Source organism: Cavia porcellus, unplaced genomic scaffold, assembly GCF_034190915.1.
Source record: "Cavia porcellus strain 051 isolate PalLab524CR breed Dunkin Hartley unplaced genomic scaffold, mCavPor4.1 scaffold_7, whole genome shotgun sequence".
NCBI classification, from domain to species: Eukaryota; Metazoa; Chordata; class Mammalia; order Rodentia; family Caviidae; genus Cavia; species Cavia porcellus.
In genome coordinates, this window is record NW_026947490.1 from 29,995,108 (window position 1) to 30,013,417 (window position 18,310).

General features: G+C 38.2%; 2 protein-coding genes across 2 annotated transcripts; both read left to right on the plus strand.

The window, feature by feature from the left end:
• The first annotated feature begins 7,769 nt into the window (after nt 1-7,769).
• Nucleotides 7,770-8,285, plus strand: LOC100734885 (zinc finger protein 613). Its single transcript, XM_063253248.1, has 2 exons — nt 7,770-7,918; nt 8,162-8,285. The coding sequence occupies exons 1-2, from the start codon at nt 7,786-7,788 to the stop codon at nt 8,260-8,262; spliced, it is 234 nt and encodes a 77-aa protein (XP_063109318.1). The 5' UTR covers nt 7,770-7,785; the 3' UTR covers nt 8,263-8,285.
• A 4,975-nt stretch (nt 8,286-13,260) lies between these two features.
• Nucleotides 13,261-14,687, plus strand: LOC134477082 (zinc finger protein 613-like). The gene has a single exon (XM_063254030.1). It carries the CDS (start codon nt 13,261-13,263, stop codon nt 14,296-14,298), a length of 1,038 nt encoding a protein of 345 aa, XP_063110100.1. The 3' UTR covers nt 14,299-14,687.
• The last annotated feature ends 3,623 nt before the right edge of the window (nt 14,688-18,310 follow it).

Below are 18,310 nucleotides of genomic sequence, written 5' to 3' on the forward strand. Positions count from 1 at the left end.
TGCTATCTTTCCACTTCTATGCTATGAGCTGGGCCTATGTGCTTCTCCTTGTATCTGGCTGGTCTCAGAGACTTGCTTGAACGGAGCAAAGCAGAAGTGACAGTGCATATACATAGCCACTGGGGGAATATATAAAAGGCCATTCAGAATCCAGTATTGTGTGTGGGAAGCCCAAACTGTATAGAGAGGGCCCTGTGCATCGATGTTGTGGCTAACAGCCTCGGCTAATCCCCAGTTTTAGAGTTTAGCCCAGCCTAGACAACAGTCATGGAAATGAAAAAGCCTTCAGAGCATTTGATCGATTCCCACCTGACTGAGAGCACAGTCAGCTTGGTAATGGTTAAAAACTATGCCATGATAATGCATAACTCCTTCTTCCCAGAAGCCACCATGGCTTCTCCCTCCCAAAAGTCTGTGCCAAAAGTTCAGGCATATAAAGGTTTACCCAGGCCCCTGCACTCTCACTAAATAAATCAGCTCACATCAATCCCCAGAGCCCTACCCCATCAGAGCCTATACCATTTGGAGAACTGACAGATTGCATTCCAAAGTGGCTGCACTTACAGTCCCAGCAGCAGCGCATCTGGGTGACAGTTCTTCCATACACTCACCAACACCTGTTAATCCATTAAAGTACAGTCGTGGAGGATTACTTTTGTTTTCTCTGGCTTCTTCTTGTATGCATGTATAGCTTGCTTTTGAAATTATTGCTGAGAACCATAGAGTATGAACATTCTTGTGAGGACTGACTGATTGGAGACAGGGTCTCACTATGTAATTCAGGCCTTACTCGAAACTCATAGCAATCTTCCTGCCTCAGCTTCCTGATTGCTGTGATTATGGGCATGAAACAGCCATCACACCCAGCTCATTTGTTATTTTTAAGTAATACGTTAGTGGATTTTCTTTATCTGTAGGGTTGTTCTTTGCAATTCTTCCAAGGAGTCAAACACTTTCCTAAGGCAAAACATTTCTCACGTTTTTTGTTTTAAATTAACATGGATGTAGTGCTGATAAGTAGTTTTCATTTGGGGGCAACTGTCTACAGGTTTATCATGAAGGAGATTTTAAAAAGTAAAAAACGGAAAAAATCCTTCCAAATGCAAACACCCCATCACACAAGGATTCGGTCTCATTCTTGGAGTAGAGTTAGATGTTAATATGGTTAGAATAGAACTACAATTTTCATTCTAATGATTAAATACTACATTTAGCTCAGCACGTAGTATATATGATTACTGGTCCTTTCTTGCTCTTTCTAATTTTTTGGAGTTAATCTTCCTGAACTTGAAGAATTTCTGATCTTTGATCTTCAGATACCTCGGCACTTAACACTGGCTCCATCCGAATTTCCTGAAAGAAAAGCACGAATGGCCTCCTCATTAGATTTTTTTCTTCAGTTGGCTTCTTGCTACACTCTTTCCTGAAAGGTGTAAAGAAGGTTCTTCTGACTCCTTTGCTTCCCTTTAATATTGTGGGTATCTAGCGCAGTTGCGTTTCCAGGTCCTTTTTTGTCTTCAAATTCTTCCTCTTGCCCTCAACGCGCAGCGCAACACGTTCCTGCAGTATTTTTGTTCCTTTTACCATCCTCAGATGGTTTCATTTGTACGTGCAGTTAACTTCCAAAATGGCTGCGCCCATTGTAATGTTTCAAACGTTTGGCTTGCTGAAGTGGACGTAACACACCTCATGTTTACCAGGATAGACCCTATGAAACTTAACTTAATCCGGAGTGCAATGACAAGGTGTCAAAAAATTGAGGAGCTAGTGTATCCTTCCACCACTACCAGCCTTGCCAGGCAAAATAGACAAAAATAAGCCACTATGCATCCTGTACAGCTCCCGGTTTTGAAAGATGGCCGCCCCACCTTCTGTGACAATAGGGCGCGGACATATTACTTCCCTAATAGTCCAAGTCCAGAGGTTTGCGCTCTGCTAAAAATCACTTTCTGTACTTGTCGGCCGCCGTAGGCAGGACGCAAAGGCTACAAGAGGTCCTAGAACATTAAGAGTTTGCGGAAATGCAGCTTGTGAAAAGTCCTTAGGTTCAGCAAAAACTCAGGTCTGTATTTGGGTTGCTCCATGGAACAGATCGAGGGGATGGGGAGTCTGTGCGTGACCGTGTGGGGTAACCCGGAGACCAGCAATGACTGGTTGTCAGAATTCTGGATTTGCGGGTGACCGCGGGGAGAACTGGGGGGAGGAGTGCTTTTGCCCCTGGAAGGTGTCGAATTCGGGTTTTAAAGTGTGGCTTAGGGTTGGGATTTGGGGAGTGTTGTCAGTGAACGCAGGGTGCCGTCCAAAATTGGGGAAAGCGCGGAGAGGGGTGGCCAGTGTTTGGAGGTTCGCAGAGCGGCTTCTGAAGGCTTAACCTTTGGAGGTGCAGGGTGGGCACCTGTTCTGAAGCTCACCCCTGGCAATCCGCCAGTTTGCGTTATTTTTCCCTCTTTGCTGACACAAAATACCTGACACCCAGAGTTAAAGGGGAAAGGTTTGTTTGCTTCATAATCTGTGAATGTTTCAGTTCATAACTGGTTGACTCCAAGGCAGGATGGCACGGCCGACAAGCATCGCAGAGGAGAATGGTTCATGGCCAGCAGAAGGCAGCAAAGGAAGCAAGGGAAAAGATGAGCTTCTTTCTGTGTCTTGTTTTTTATCTAGGATACTGGGATCACAGAGGTGCCAAACTAATCAGTGGACTGGTTTAATAATCACACCCTCAATCCTAGCACCCATAATCCTAGCAATGCACTGTAAATCATTACACACAGTAAATCCAGCCACCTCTGAAAAAGCCCCACTTGGGACTGCATGAGGCTTTGAGGTGACATCTAGACACAAATCATAACACTCCCTGAGGCTCAAAACAAATACTACTGTACAAATCCCCTGTGGCTTCTCATGTTTCTTCCTTTTGTCCCCTTCAGTAGGAAAACTATGGAGGAAGTCAAGAATGAATCAAATCTAAAATGGTAAGGAACATCCAATCCCCAAGTGACTTTTGATAGTATTTTTATATTCTTTCAATTTCAGTCTTTATTTTTCAGTGCTGGATTTTTGTAATTCAAGTTGCTGATCATTGTATAATTTTTCTTAACTTGATTTCATGTTGTGAACATTTATATAATGAATGTTATAATGAGTATGGAAATTGTTTAAAACTTTTTGTTTAGAGATTTCTGTGGTAGTAAACCATCAGTAGGCAAACGTGTGCCATAATAGATCAAGCCACTAAGTATATTCATATATTTAATACAATTTAAATGTTTAAAAGTTCAATTATGAAATCATTGCTTTTTGTTCGTTTATTTTTGTTTTTCGAGACAGGGTTTTGTATGTAGTTGAGACTGGCCTTCTATTCTCAGTTAGCCTTCTAAGCAGTGGGGGTATAGGCATGGCTCACCTAACTCTCTAGAATACATTATGCTTCTGTGTTTCATCAAGGGTGTTGCTCCCTGTGGGCAGTCTTTCTGTCTTTCTTTTGTTGCAATAGTAAATTGTTTCTTTTTGTATGTCTCTGTTTTGGGCTTTTTTGTTCTCATCTAATTTTCTATCATATAGAAGAGTAGTTTAAAAATATTCTTGTTTCTAGTTACATGCATGAGTTCGTTTTAGTACAAGCTTTCTCATCCTCTAACATATGAAAGTTTAAACACATAACAATGCTTGAAGAATTTTATAGCTGAATATCTGTACCTACCGCCTAAATTTTATCATTTGTTTCCTTTATCATATATCTGTATATCAAACTTACTCATTATTAATACAGCTATTAAATATTGTTTTAGTTTTTGATACATTTCTAAGTAAGTTGCAGGCATCTAAACATTTGCCATTAAATATTTCAGTAGATATATAGTAATTAAGTTCTACTGGTGGATTCTTTTAAATAATAGCTTTGTTATTCACATATCATATAATTCATTCATTCAACATGTACAGTTCAATTGGGCTAGGTGGTAGGCACTTGTAATTCCAGCTGTTTGGGTGGTTGAAGCACAGAGATCAACACTACTTATTCAGCAAAGCAAAATCTCACTAAACAAGCAAATAAATGAAATGTGTAGTTCAATGGTGTTTAATATGTGCAGCCATTACCAAGTCAAAATATAACTTTTGTGCATGTATGTGTGAGTGTGTGTGGTACTGGGAATTAAACTAGGGACTTATATGTGCTAGATAAGTTATCTAGCATATCTAGCTATCTATCACTGAGCTATATCCCTAGCTCTAATATTAGAATATTTTTATCAACTCAGAAACATCATACTTTTTTTTTACTAGTTTGTCTATTCCTCCATTCCTCCACCTTTAGGCAACCACAAAAGTATTCTCTGCCTCTATAGGTTTGCCTGTTCTGGACATTTAGTATAAATATAACTGTATAATATGTGGTCTTTTGTGAGTGACTTTTTTCATACAGCCTAATGATTTTTTTATTTTAAAGAGAAAAAACAATGATATAGAATTTCAAAACAAAGTAATAGGGGCTTAATAATGGGTTAATATATTATGTATTGTTATTTTCAAAGTAGTGCTCAGATTGTAAGATATAGGTATAAAAAACTGATCAAACAATATAAGCACAAGCCATTCTTTTCAATGAACTAATAGAAATTAATAGTATAATTGTCTTAGGTTTTATATATATATGTTTTCCTTTTCCTTCCCCCCCCCCAAGTTCTTTCCTTTTAAGTAATTTCTTCCCCTTTCACAATATCTATTGTACATTTTGAATCTTATTTGCTCTTTCAGTTTTCTTACACTAGGGAGACAATATGAAGTGTATACCTGTGAGTCTGATTTATTTCACTTTATGAGTATGGTCCCAATTTGCTTTCATTTACCTATGAAAGCATCCAAGTTTATCCTTCTTTATAACTGAGTAGTACTACATTGTATAAAAATACTTCATGTTTTTTTATCTATTCCTCAGTTGACGGGCATTTGGGTTGTTTCCAAGATTTAGCTATTACAAATTGTGCTGCTATAAACATGGGTACACATATATCACTGTGCTATACTGTTTGTAATTCTTCTCAGAAAATACTCAGAAAGGGAAAAACTGAGTCAAGTGGGAGCTTTAATCCTAGTTTTCTGAGGAATCTCCACACTGATTTCCACAGTGATTGAACTGGTGGTCTACACTCCCACCAACAGTCGAGAAGGGTTCTTTTCTCCCTGTAGCCTCTCCAGCATTTGTTATTGATTTATTTCTTGATGCTAGCCAGTTTTAATTTGCATTTCTCAAATGACCAATGATATTGGACAGTCTTCTATATATTTATTTGCAATTTGTATTTCTTCATTTGATAAGGGCGTATTCATCTCAGATGTCCATTTTTGGATTGGGCCTTTGAATTTGAGGGAGTCCGATTTTTTCAGGTCTTTATATTCTAAAGATCCTTTGTCTGAGGGACATTTGCCTAAAATTTATTCCCATCTGTGGGTTTTCTTTTCACTCTGCTGGTGATGTTTTTTGACATGCTAATCTTTTTAATAAGATGAGATTCCACTTGTTAATTCTTTGAAGTACTGTGCCATGTGGAAAGCCAGTTTTCCCAGAATCTTTATTAAAGAGGCTATCTTTCTTCTAGGGGACATGTTTGACCCCTTTGTCAAAGATAAGGTGACAGCTTAAATTACTTGAAGTTTTGTCCATTTTATAGCATGTTGTTTTTGTACTTCAGCAGCTGATGGATATTTGTATTGTTCATTTCACTTTTTTATTATAAGTGATGCTTTTATAAACATTTGTGTGCAAATATGTGTTTTTTTATTTCTCTTGTATATAAACTTGGGAATAGAATTGCTAAGTCATCTAGGAAATATGTGTGTCCCTTTGAGTAACTACCATACTGTCTTCCAAAGGGGCTGTACCATTTAATATGCCCACCATCAATATATGGAGGCTTCCATTTCTTCGTATATTCACCAATACTTGTTTTCATTTTTTTATTGTAGTCATCTTAGTGATATAAAGTTGTATATCATGATTTTCTCTGAAGCCACTGTAGTGGTGTGCAACTAGTCATGTACTTATACACATAACTTTTAGATATGTGCTTTTCTTCACTAAACATAGATTTTTGGTTTCTTGTTTTTTGTGCATGTGAATGTGTGTGTGGTGCTACACAGGACCTTGAACATGTTAAGTAAACATCCTGTCCGCTAAGCTACATCCCCACATCTAGATTTTTAATCACTGCATAGTATTTCATTGGGTCTGCAGGTAATATAGAGTTTCTTTTTTTTTGTCCTTGTTATGGCCTGAGAAGTTTATATTTGTAATCCCATAGAAACATTATTGGAATCCTGGCAAATTAATTTTAATCTACCATCTCCAGTGCAACCCATGGTGAGAATAAAGATACCAATACTTATTTATAGTTAAGGGAAGCCAAGGAGTCCTGAGTCTTGTCCAGATGAGAATTTATGGAACAAAGGCTTTGACCCAGGGCATAACCCAGATTTTATTTATTCATAAGGGAGTGGCTAAAGGGTGAGTCACTATGAGAATTGCAGTAATTATGTGAGTACTGTGAGCTGGGCTAGCTAGGAGGCCAGACACAGTTGAGGTAGCATTTAATGTTTAGAAGGGTGCTTTAGTTTTGATGTATCAATCTTTTCTACCGTGGGAAGTCATAGCCTCTTATCGCAAGACTTGAACCCAGTTGACAGCCCTGGAGCTGTGTGGCCCTGCTCTTTTGCTGCGCTCAACCATTTAGATGGAGACACCAAGGCAAGGAAACAGGACTCGCAACTGGCTTCAAAGATTATGCATCAGTACTTCAGCTGGCCCTATTTATATTGCTTAGAGCCAATTGATAGGAAAAGGGAATACCTTAGCCAGCTCTGCACATACCAGTACATGGAGATAGGGTCAGGTTTAGCCAAAGTGGAGGTAATTGCTCTTTCTTCAAGAAGAGCTGTCCAGGTGATCCACTATAAGGTAACTTTGAGTTTGTTTTATTTTTTATTCGTTCTGTGATTAATTTCTGACAACCTTTAAAAGTGAAGTAAGTGGAAAAAGTCTAAAATGGAATTTGTGCCAAAATACCCTTAAACTCTAATTTCAACATCAAGGCAAAGTAGAATCAGGAGTATATTGTTCCTAGTGTGGTGTCATAGAAAGGTATTTGATCTTTATCCTTACTTTCTGGCATAGAGCTCCTAAAAGCCTTGGACTAGTTTGATATCACTGATACAGTTCATAGGCTCTGCTTTTGTTATAGTAAAGTGACTTTTTGTGGCTCTCTAGATAGCTTCAGGATGGATGAGACTGATTATCTGAAACATCAAGCCTTTTTAAAAGCTTGAAACTTTTGGCCTTATACCCAACTTCCACTGAGAGTAGTGAGGCTAGAGATTGCGTTCATTCCCCACTGACCAGTGTAAAATCCGTCATTTCTAATCATGAAACCTGCATGAACTCCTTTAAGTAATGGAGTTGGTGTACACATTGAGGTACTGATAGTGTAGTACACCGAGAGAGGGCATGGCTGCACACTGCTAAATCTTGCCATATGTGTCTCTTCTATTTGACTGTTCCTGAGTGACATATTTGCTACCAGTAAATTCTAAACATGACAGAAATTCTTATTTGGATGTATGATTGGGGAGCAAATAATTAGGGAATGTTTTTATAGGAATTTACTTCCACAGTGCATTAAACAACAACAGATAGGTGTATAGATGAAGAAAGAAAAAGTAACTTTTTTCCCATTATCATTGCAAGGAAATCATGGGACTTTGTTGTTACAGGAGTCACTGACACTGGAGGACATGGCCGTGAGGTTCACCCAGGAGGAGTGGCAGCTCCTGGTCCCTGTTCAGAAGGACCTGTACCGGGACGTGTTGCTGGAGAACTACAGGAGCCTGGTGTCAGTGGGTGAGGATGGCTGCTCCATGTTAAAAGGTACCCATCTGTGCCTTTTCTTCCTCAGCTCCTAGAATCCCTGGATGGCCTGTGGTGTCTTGAATGGTAGATGTGTAGTTTCTCTCTGGCCTCAGGTAGAGAATGTAATGTGGCCTCTTCTGCTAGAAGAGTCTTTGATTTTCAGGCATAAGCTACATAGTTCCTAAAAGAGAATGTTCTCCCACGGTGACAGATCACAGCCAGTTTGATGAGCCTAAGATTTCTGTCATTTCCCATGAACAGGGTGTCAAACCAGCAAGCCGGATGCCCTCTCCAGGTTGCTACATGGAGAACCATGGACAGTGGAGGATGAAATCCACAGTCAGATCTACGCAGGTGAGTGAGGAATACCTGCAAGGATGGTGGCCCAGAGAATATATTCTGTTTGTTAGAAGTGTCGCAACTGTGAGTGTCTGATGATGTATAAATGGAGCCGCCATGTCTCCTCTGCAAGTAAAATCTTTCTTTTAAGGTGTTTATAAGCATGTATACCTCTACTTGGAGTTGGTCATTGTTTATTTCTGCTAGGTCTTGACTTTTTTCTCTAGGTTTTTTCTTTTTGGGATTCTCAAAGCCTGCCATTCTTTTTCTTCCACCAGTGTCCCTAGCTGTGTCTTTTTTTTTCTTGTTATGAAACTTTGCTATCCATGCCTTTCTTCTGTGAAATTTTTGATTTTATAGTGTCTTCTTACTGTATTTTCCTGCCTTTTTGCACAACATTGCTTTCCTTTGCTGACATTTACCACTCCCCTTTGATTGTATGCCTCCATAGTGACCTGGTCTGCTGCTTTCCATGTTTCTGTTTCCTGAGCATCTCTGTCCCCACTCTGAGACCCTGAAAAGGACTGTTTTTCATGTTTTGTTCCATTAAAAATTGTATAAATTTTCATCATTCCAATTTCTCAAGCTCATGTCTTTTGAGATTTTTCAGGATGATATGTCTCAATACTTCTTCACTTACTTTTTTGGACTATGAAATCACTCTCTCCCATGGCATCTCTTTAATCTGTGGTGGCCATTGTGGAGGTACCTTGAAACTTCCCTGCTGCCTCAGATCCCTTATATTTTTAAAAAATTCTCATCTTTTGAGGTTCATGCTTGCTTTGCTTGTATATCTCTGTGCAGTTATTAACTGATCACCATTTGTTTCCTTTGAATGATATTACTGTACTCATTCTCTTAAAGCTTTCCTTAATTCTATACTTTGATAGAATTAAGTCCCAGTTAATCATAATGGTAATCTAAGCAAAATTTCTCTTCTGTTAAATGATATTTTAGTCAAACCTCAAACTTCCTTTTAGAATTTGCTCTCCTCTTCCTTTTCCTAACTCAAGGTCATCTGCCTTTAAGGCAGTTTCCCCAATGTGTTCTACATGTGTGTGAATCTTTATTTCATTTCCTTAAATACTTTTTGATTGCCTTAAATATTTTTATAGTCTATCACACACTGAACTGTTCCTGACAACTGTGAACAAAAACAACAACAAAAAGTCTTCTTGGAATAATATTTAACAACAAGGAGGCAGAAAAGTAATCAAAATAAATGTCTTAAGCTGGACATGGTATCTTGTGCCTATAATCCTGGAATTCAGAAGGTTGAAACAGGATTGCTGAGAGTTCAAAAGTAATCTGGGATGGGGCTGGGGATTTAGCTCAGCGGCATAAGCAACTGCCTTGCAAGCACACGGTTGTGAGTTCGATCCCCGGTACCAATAAAAAAAAAATAAAAGTAATCTGGACTATGCAAGTCAAGGCCAGCCAGTAGTACATGCAGGGACCCTGTCCCAAAACACCAAAAACAAGTAAATGTCTTATGAAAAGTGCTGGGAAGATCAATAAAATGACATAAAGGAGCAGTGTGGGAAGGGGCTGGGAGCGCTGCTTTGGGATAGGAGTGGCTGTTTGGGAAGGTGTTTTTGAGCAGCAGTATGAACCACATGAGCAGATCACCTGGGTGAATTACTTTCCATGTGAGCTGAAGCACATATATACTTTAGGATCTTGTAGGAAACTTATTTTAAATTAGTGGAGTAAGAAGAGGAAGTGGTTAGAGATAAGATCAGTGTGGTAGTAGCTAGAATGTAGAATTGACAGGCCATGTAGGAACTTTCAAGGACTTTTTTTTCCTTTAAAAATGAAAAGAGACGAGAAACATGAGAGTTTTAAGTAGAGGAGTGGTGTGTTACAATTTATGCTAAAAAGATCAAGTTGGTTCCTTTGTAATAGGAAGATGAGGTTTAAGCCTGAAATTCACATGGGAGACAATAGCTATAGTACCAGAATGGTCATCTTTGACTTGGGTAGAAAGGGTGAGCATTAGCAGTTGCTAAATATGCTTACAAAAGAACACAGATGCGAATTTTCTATTGAAGTACTCGGTAGTAGCAGTACAGCTGAAGACATTTGAACAAAATTGTGATTGGAAAGATGAGCATTTGTCACATATGTAGCTATCATGTTTACCAGCACCTCTTCCTCTGAGTCCGTTTGTGTGAGATTAGGGATGACAGCCTGGGCCAGTCAAATATATGAGTGTAAGTAGGCCCTCTTGAGCCTAGTTTGTGAACCACAGTCCTAACATGCTAGAAGACATTGTATTTACTGGGAAGTAAAATTTTCCAGGAAAACAAAAATAATAACAAAGGAATAGAACATAGACAAGATGTATATTTAGTTACAAGGGGAACCAGAATGGTTAGAGTCAGAGAAAGACTAAGACCATGAGACGCTGTGTCCCTGGCCTTCGTTAGGTGTACTAGGGGGTGTGCTGGTGGGCTTCAGGAGGTGATGGGGTGAACTGCTGATTTAGACAAGGCTCAAGGATTCAAAGAACAAATAATTTTTGGAAAAGCACACAGGAACAGATCACAGTTAACGAGAAACCTGATTATCTGCTAACTGAAAGAAATTTGGATGTGAGTCACATAGTCCTTAGCTGTAGTGTTTCTTCCCTTTGAGGTGCCAGGACTTCATGAACCAGTGGCTGGTTTCAGCTCTGGCCTTTGGTCTGGGGATTAATTTCATCCTATGCCAGCGACAGGCCTCACTACAAGTCACATATGCCTAGGACAGACTCAATTTATTTTATGCCAATTTATTATCACTGCCTGCCTGCTTTGCACCATGTCAGGCTGTCCTCAGCAGAGGTCAAATAATATATATAACTCTTATCATAAACCAGCTACTGAATTTGAGATACCATTTGCTACAGTTCATAGCTGTAGGAAGTAAACTGTCCAAATAAACAAGAGAAGTAGGGAATGCTTTAGAAATTTATGGAAACAGAGATTGCATTCATCTAGGACAGGGAATGGAAGTATGATTTAGAGGAGGCATAGGTAGGATTTGAATAAAGAAAATGATGAAGGGCAAGGAAAGAAGGGGATACACATACAGTAACTGTATGGCAGCAATAGATATGTTAATTACCTGCATTTATATTTATAGATATGTTAATTAGCTGATGATAATTTTACAATTTGTGCATACAGTAAGACATCAAATTATACTTCAAATGTATTCATTTTTATGCATCAGTGATGTCTCCAGAAAGCTATTGGAAAAAAAAATGTAGGTGCAAAGTTGAAAATATGCAATTCCTTGTGAGACACTGTCAAAATACTGGTTTAAACCTGGCCACTTACAAGTTAGAAGGTATTTTTAGGGAACTAAGTGAGCATGAGCATGGGGTAAGGAATATAACCATGGTTCATTTTTTCCCCAGGCTGTTGCAGATGTTTATGTGTAGCCGAAATAGAACTAGGGTGTGAGTTTGTTTTGCGTTATCTTTGGATGTATAGTCTTATGTTTTACATGTGTGTCAAGTACACAATGAGACTGAAAAAGATGATAGTTGCTGCAGCACGTGTTCTAGGGACTAGGTGGTCTGAATTCCATGAAGAATCACCGTTTTTCTTTCTCATATAGAATGGTTCATAACAACTGTATTTGTTATAGAAGTTTTCCTTTAAATGTGAAATGTGAAATGTTTCCTTTAAATGTGAAAGCCATGATGCTTTAGTAATTTGCTTTGAATGGTGGTCTACAGAATAAAGGATTAAAAGACTAAGATGATCACCCAACCCAAGAATTTATTATCTATAAATCATATGTTGGATTTACAACATTCTAACTCACTTCTTTGGGAATATAGTTCCTAAAACCTATATACTGATATGTCTTCTCATTTTCCTGGTCATTTTAGTGTTTGATACCCTCAGTGGGCTTTTCAAAAACCGAACTCTTTATTATTGTAACAATAATAAGTTTAAGATTAACAATGATTTTGTCTCATTTCAGTCTACATGGTTTTCTAAACATGATCTCATTGAATCACCTGTTTATCATGCTGGTGATTTATACTTTTTCCATTATTAATAATGGTAATTTTCATGATCTCCAGGCTAGACCTTTCTCAATTTATATATTCAACTAGACTTTTAATGCTTGTACTTGAATATTTAAAACCAATCTCAAGGACAATACTCTTTAAAATGCCGATTTGATTTCCCCAATATTCAGAACCTCATGAAAAGGGCAGTATTCCACTATTAACCTGTAGTAGCTTAACACAAATTATTAGCAGTCATCCTTAATTCTTCACTTTTATTAATCTCCCCATATTGAAACCATGGGTGAACCATATCTTTTTCCAGTTTATATCTTGATTTCCTCTACTTTCCTCTTCACTGTTCCCACCAGCCACTTTTCATAGTTTGTATTTAGCACTAACTTTATACTCTGCTCTTTTTAAGTTGCTGTATTTTACATTTGTCCAAATGACAATGAAAATGTCTATGGGAATTTCTTTGACTTGTAATAGTGTTAACCAATAAAAAACCAATCTTGTGAATTAGTTGTATTGTGTTCTATTCTCATGGAATGATTTGTTATTCTCTTTCCTAGAAATCAAGAAAGCTAATATACAGTCACGCTCACAAACTAAAAGATGGCTAAAAAGAACAGAATGCCATAAACATAATGCATTTGGAAATGTCATTCATTAGAGGAAAAGTAATTTCCTTTTAAAGCAAAGCCATGATGTATATGACTTACATGAGAAAACACTAAATCAAATTTAAATGTAGTTAAACAGCACAGAAGCTATGAAGTAAAGAATCCTGTTGAGATTAATGGAGATGGAGAGTCATTCCTCCTTGCCCAGCATGAAAAATTTAATACTGAAATTAAATTCCCTGAGTGTGGAAATTCTGTGAATATAGTTTCACATCAAATAACTCAAAAGATAGCTAAATCCTATATATGCACTGAATGTGGGAAGGTCTTCCTCAAGAGATCTCGCCTCATTGATCACCAAAGAGTTCATACAGGAGAGAAACCTCATGGATGCAGTATATGTGGGAGAGCCTTTTCCAGAAAGTCCCAACTCACTGAACATCAGAAAACTCATATACAAGAGAAACGATATGAATGCACTGAATGTGATAAAACATTCTGCTGTAAATCACAGTTCATTGCACATCAGAAAATTCTTACAGGAGAGAAATCCTATGTATGCAGTGACTGTGGAAAGGGCTTCACTAAGAAATCTCAGCTTATTAATCACCAGCGAGTTTATACAGGGGAAAAACCTCATGGATGCAGTCTGTGAGAAAGCATTCTCCAGAAAATCCAGGCTTATTGAACATCAGAGAACTCATACAGGAGAAAAACCATATGAATGTGCTGACTGTGATAAGGCATTCCACTGGAAATCACAGCTCAATGCACATCTGAAAACTCATACAGGAGAGAAATCATATATATGCAGTGACTGTGGAAAAGGCTTCATTCAGAAAGGCAATCTTACTGTACATCAGCAAACCCATATTGGAGAGAAGCCTTATACATGTAACGAGTTTGGAAGAGGCTTCATCCAGAAGGGCAATCTCTGTATACATCAGCGTATTCATACTGGAGAAAAACCTTACATATGTAATGTATGTGGTAAAGGTTTCAGCCAGAAGACATGCTTGATATCAGATCAAAGATTTCACACAGGGAAGACTCCTTGTGTATGTCATGAGTGTGGAAAATCCTGTTTACACAAATCAGGTCTCATTAACCATCAGAGAATTCACACAGGAGAGAAGCCCTATAGATGCGGTGACTGTAGGAAAGCTTTCAGGAATAAGTCATGCCTCAATAGACATCGGAGAACTCACACAGGAGAGAGACCCTATGGGTGCTCTGATTGTGGGAAAGCCTTCTCCCACTTGTCATGCCTTGTTTATCACAAAGGAATGCTGCATGCAAGAGAGAAATGTGTTGATTTAGTGAAGTTGAAAAATACTTTCTCAAGTAGTCACAGCTTATCCCATATAAGTGATCTCCTACAGGAGAAAAATACTATCAGCGCAGTGACTGCAAAAGCCTTCTGAGGCTTCATTAAACCACAGTGATTTTCAAGCAAATAGGAATAGAGCCATTGCGAGACAGAGATGCTAGGTGTTCAGCCTCACCAGAGAATATAATTTGCACTGAAGGGAAAACATGAACGCAGTGAATGTAATCATGCTGTTAGTGATTAGTTATATGTCATAAAAAACACAAAGGAATAAACCATGATACACTTGAGGTAAAAGACCCTTGAGTAAAAACCTAGCTCACTTTGTTCAGTAAGTGTATGTTGAGAAAAATAAGAATACAGACACCAGGAAAGTCTTTTATGGGAAGATACACCCTGTCATCAATGATGATACATCACAAAAATGAGCTTATGTTTGGTAGAAATACATTGAACATGGAAAAGTCCTTGTGCAGAAATAAGTTCTCTGCAGGTATCAAGAGTTGATGCAAAAAAAATGTAGTTGAAAGACCTTCAATAGCAGTGAATGTGGCAGGTTGCCAGTGTTATGACTCAGTTATCAGAAAATTAAATAGAAATAAAACTATGAATACACTAACTGGAACATCTGCAGCAAAATATTAAAGAAGCAAATAAGCCCTGTGAGAATGAGGAGTTCAGAGGTTTCTGTCACAAGTCTAAATTATAGATGAGATTCATGATTTGCATTTTATGACAATATGTTAGTGGCTCCTTACTAGTTTGCATTGCCATCTCTGGTCAAAGTTATAACACTGTACTTCTCTCCTTTTTGGCATGAGTTTTGTTTCCACCCAGGATCATTATATGATTAACACTTGTATTTCTTTGGTTCTAAGAAATGAAGTCATTCAAAAGAAGGTGAAATATGCGTAGACATGTTTATCATGTCAGGGAATGAAATTCCAATGAGTATTAAATGAGTAATCAGCTACATGCTTACCCTAGCACATAGTTCTCATCCTGTGGTTTGTCTCATCACTGGTAAACACACTACTCAGAAAAAAATTTTATCAACTGTATTACCTGGTGCTGTTCTAGAAAGCGTAGGTGATGACAGTGATGAACAAGACAAAAACTCTTGCTAGTTTTGAGTCACCATTTCATTTAAACTAGATTTTATACATGTAGAAATTTTACCCTCCTGCTGTGTGTGGTTGTTATGGCCTATACTCCCAGCACATGGAAGGCTGAAGCCATGAGTTCAAGGCTAGGCTGGGCTACACAGTGAGAGCTTATGTCAAAAAAATAAGGAAAGTTTGTCCTCTAGCACATGTACTTAAAGGATGTATATAGCTATTCTGCATGCAGTGGTATCAAAGTGTCCTTACAATTTCTTGTTCAAGGGGCATATTGTCATTTGGAGTAGGAGGGAGAAAGGATTAATTTTATATAAAATAAGGTACGACTACTTCTAAAATGTTCATATCTACCTAAATTTTGAATTCCTTCACACTTTATAGATAATTGTATATTCTGCAGCAGGTAGCAAAAATAGAAATTATATATAGAGTTGGAAGGTAAATGAAGGTGTATGAATGATTTAGTGGACTAATCACTAACTTCTGTCATGGAAGGAAAGGAGTTAGTGGAAAGAAATTTTAAGGATCAGTAACCCACCAACACTCCCCCACCCAAAAAACAAAACCCTTGAGATTGGTGAAGGTGTGATTCTTCTGGAGATGTTGAAGAATTGGAGATGTTGGAGAAAAATATCCACAGATCTATCAATTTTGACCGTTGTCATGGTCTCAAAATTCCTGACTCCACTCTCCTGTTGAATTGAGAAATGTGCTTTGTCTTCATCATTTGCCCTCACCATCTCTCCTATACACAAATTCTTTTCCTTAATCAGTAAAGCTAGACCTAGCTTAGAAACATTAAGCCCTGTTTATAAGGAGAAAGCCAAAATTTACTGTAAAATTGCTGTCTCCCAGTGAAATCCTGCATGCTGGACTATTAGGTAATTCACTATACTTAGGACCAGCATTGTTTCAGGCACTATTGTAGACACTAGTGAACAAAATAGGTAAAGTAATAGCCTGTATGGTGCATTCAAGACAGATGGCTTTATAGCAAATAAGAAATGGACTCAATACAGATTTCAAATCCTCTTATGTCTTGTGATTCTACACATTCTGTCTTGTTATACTCCTCAAGTCATTAGCCAGTGTCCTCAAATAAGGTGTCCTGAGGACCAGATGCTGAATTTATGCCAGGTAAATACAAAGTTTTAACTAAATAGATGATTCCAAATTGCTTTAAGGAGGCCAAGTTAAATCTTTTACTGCTTTACATCTTTATCATAGAAGCTATAGCTAATATATATTAGTGGTGTTTGCCAAATACTGCATTATTTAATAATTTAATAGTTTCACATGCTTCATGCCTATCTTCATCTGTTTTAGAAAATAACTGGTTACATCTGAAATGACAAAGCTTCATTTCTCCTACCTCCATATCCTATGCAGCTGCACACATTCAGGATAAATATTTTCAGTTTCTGTTGGACATGCTAACCATCAATTACTTTTTTCATTTTGGCTGCTGCCTCCATCTTCCTCAGACATCTCATCTTGCATAAACTTGCAGGTTCTCATTCCTGCCTTTTCTGACCTATGTGGGATCAAAACTGGTTGAATCCAGCTGAAATGCTGATTTGTTGGTGGCTACTATATTTTTATTTTAAATGTTATTGGAATGCATGTGTTCTTACAAAAATAATTTTCATTGAATTAGTTTGTTCATGTGTCTAGTATAGACATTCCTTATTTAACACCTCTTTAACAACTGCTGGCACTTATAACTTGCTGCTTATGACATCTTGATACAGTTCTGCACATTGTATTAATAGAGCCTCAATTTTTTTGTACATCAGACCTCATTTATACAGTACTGTATTTTTGCTTATTATACTGCGCAATATTGTAACTTTATGTTTTGTTATACATTACAGTACTCCATGTAAGAGTTAAGCAAATAAGAGCAACCTCATCGTTGGCGTTGTCTTTCGATCATTTGTTCTGAATATTTTACATACTACATACAATTCCTCATTTAGTGACCAAGTCAATTAACGACGAAGTCACTGGCACGGAGCTAAGCAGGGTCCTTAAATGAGGAGTGTCTGTCCAATAGAATATTAAGCAACAAGTAAATAATTGAAACACAAAAGCTGTTGAATTTTAAAACTATCATGCTGAAGCACAAAAGCTGTTCAATTTAAAAACAATCGTGTGGAGCCAGATTTTTAAAAATAACACATTGGACGTGTCCACTTACAAAATGTAGACTATAATAACAAAAGACCAGTTCATGGGATGTGTTCTGTACCTGAGCAGGGTAAAGCACGGTTGGAAAGACACAAGAAAGCTGTCACCCCTGTGATTGGCACATCTCTCATACCATCATTTTCCAGGTCCTGTTTTTCTTCTAAAGTCATTTCCATTCGCCACATCCACTCCAGAGTGCCCCAGAGAATACTTGTTATGCAGCAGAGACAGTGAATTTCCCCTATGATAACCCTGTCCAGTTTACCTACCTATAGGCCCAAATACTACATGGCTAGAGCATACCACCAGCTTTTTGGGACCAGCTTAAAATAAGACTTGTAAAATGTTTCACATTTAGAGTAATGAAGAGTTTAACGTATTTTAACTTCCCTCCGAAGTCAGACATCGCGGCCTTAAAGGTCGCCTTTAAAGAAACGCGTGAGGCGCTTCTGAAGCGTGAGTCAATCTCAGCGGCCGACAAGAAGCGATCAGCTTCGCGACTCTGTCCTTTTCCTCACACGCCTTGCCTGCTTTGCGTGACCTCGAACCTCTGCATTTCTCTCCCAATTTCCGTTAGAGACAGGGCACCTGGGACGACACCGTGTCACTGTTTTTTCTCAAGGCTACTCACGCCAACCATTCATTGGTCACAGACGCAGAAGCGACCGCTACGCCTCTGTACCTCAGGCGTCAAGATGGCCGCCGAGACCAGGTAGGCGGGGATACGTCATCAGGGAGAGCCGGAAGTCCACTTCCATTCTGGATAGGGGCACTGACCGCTTTAACTAATGTTTT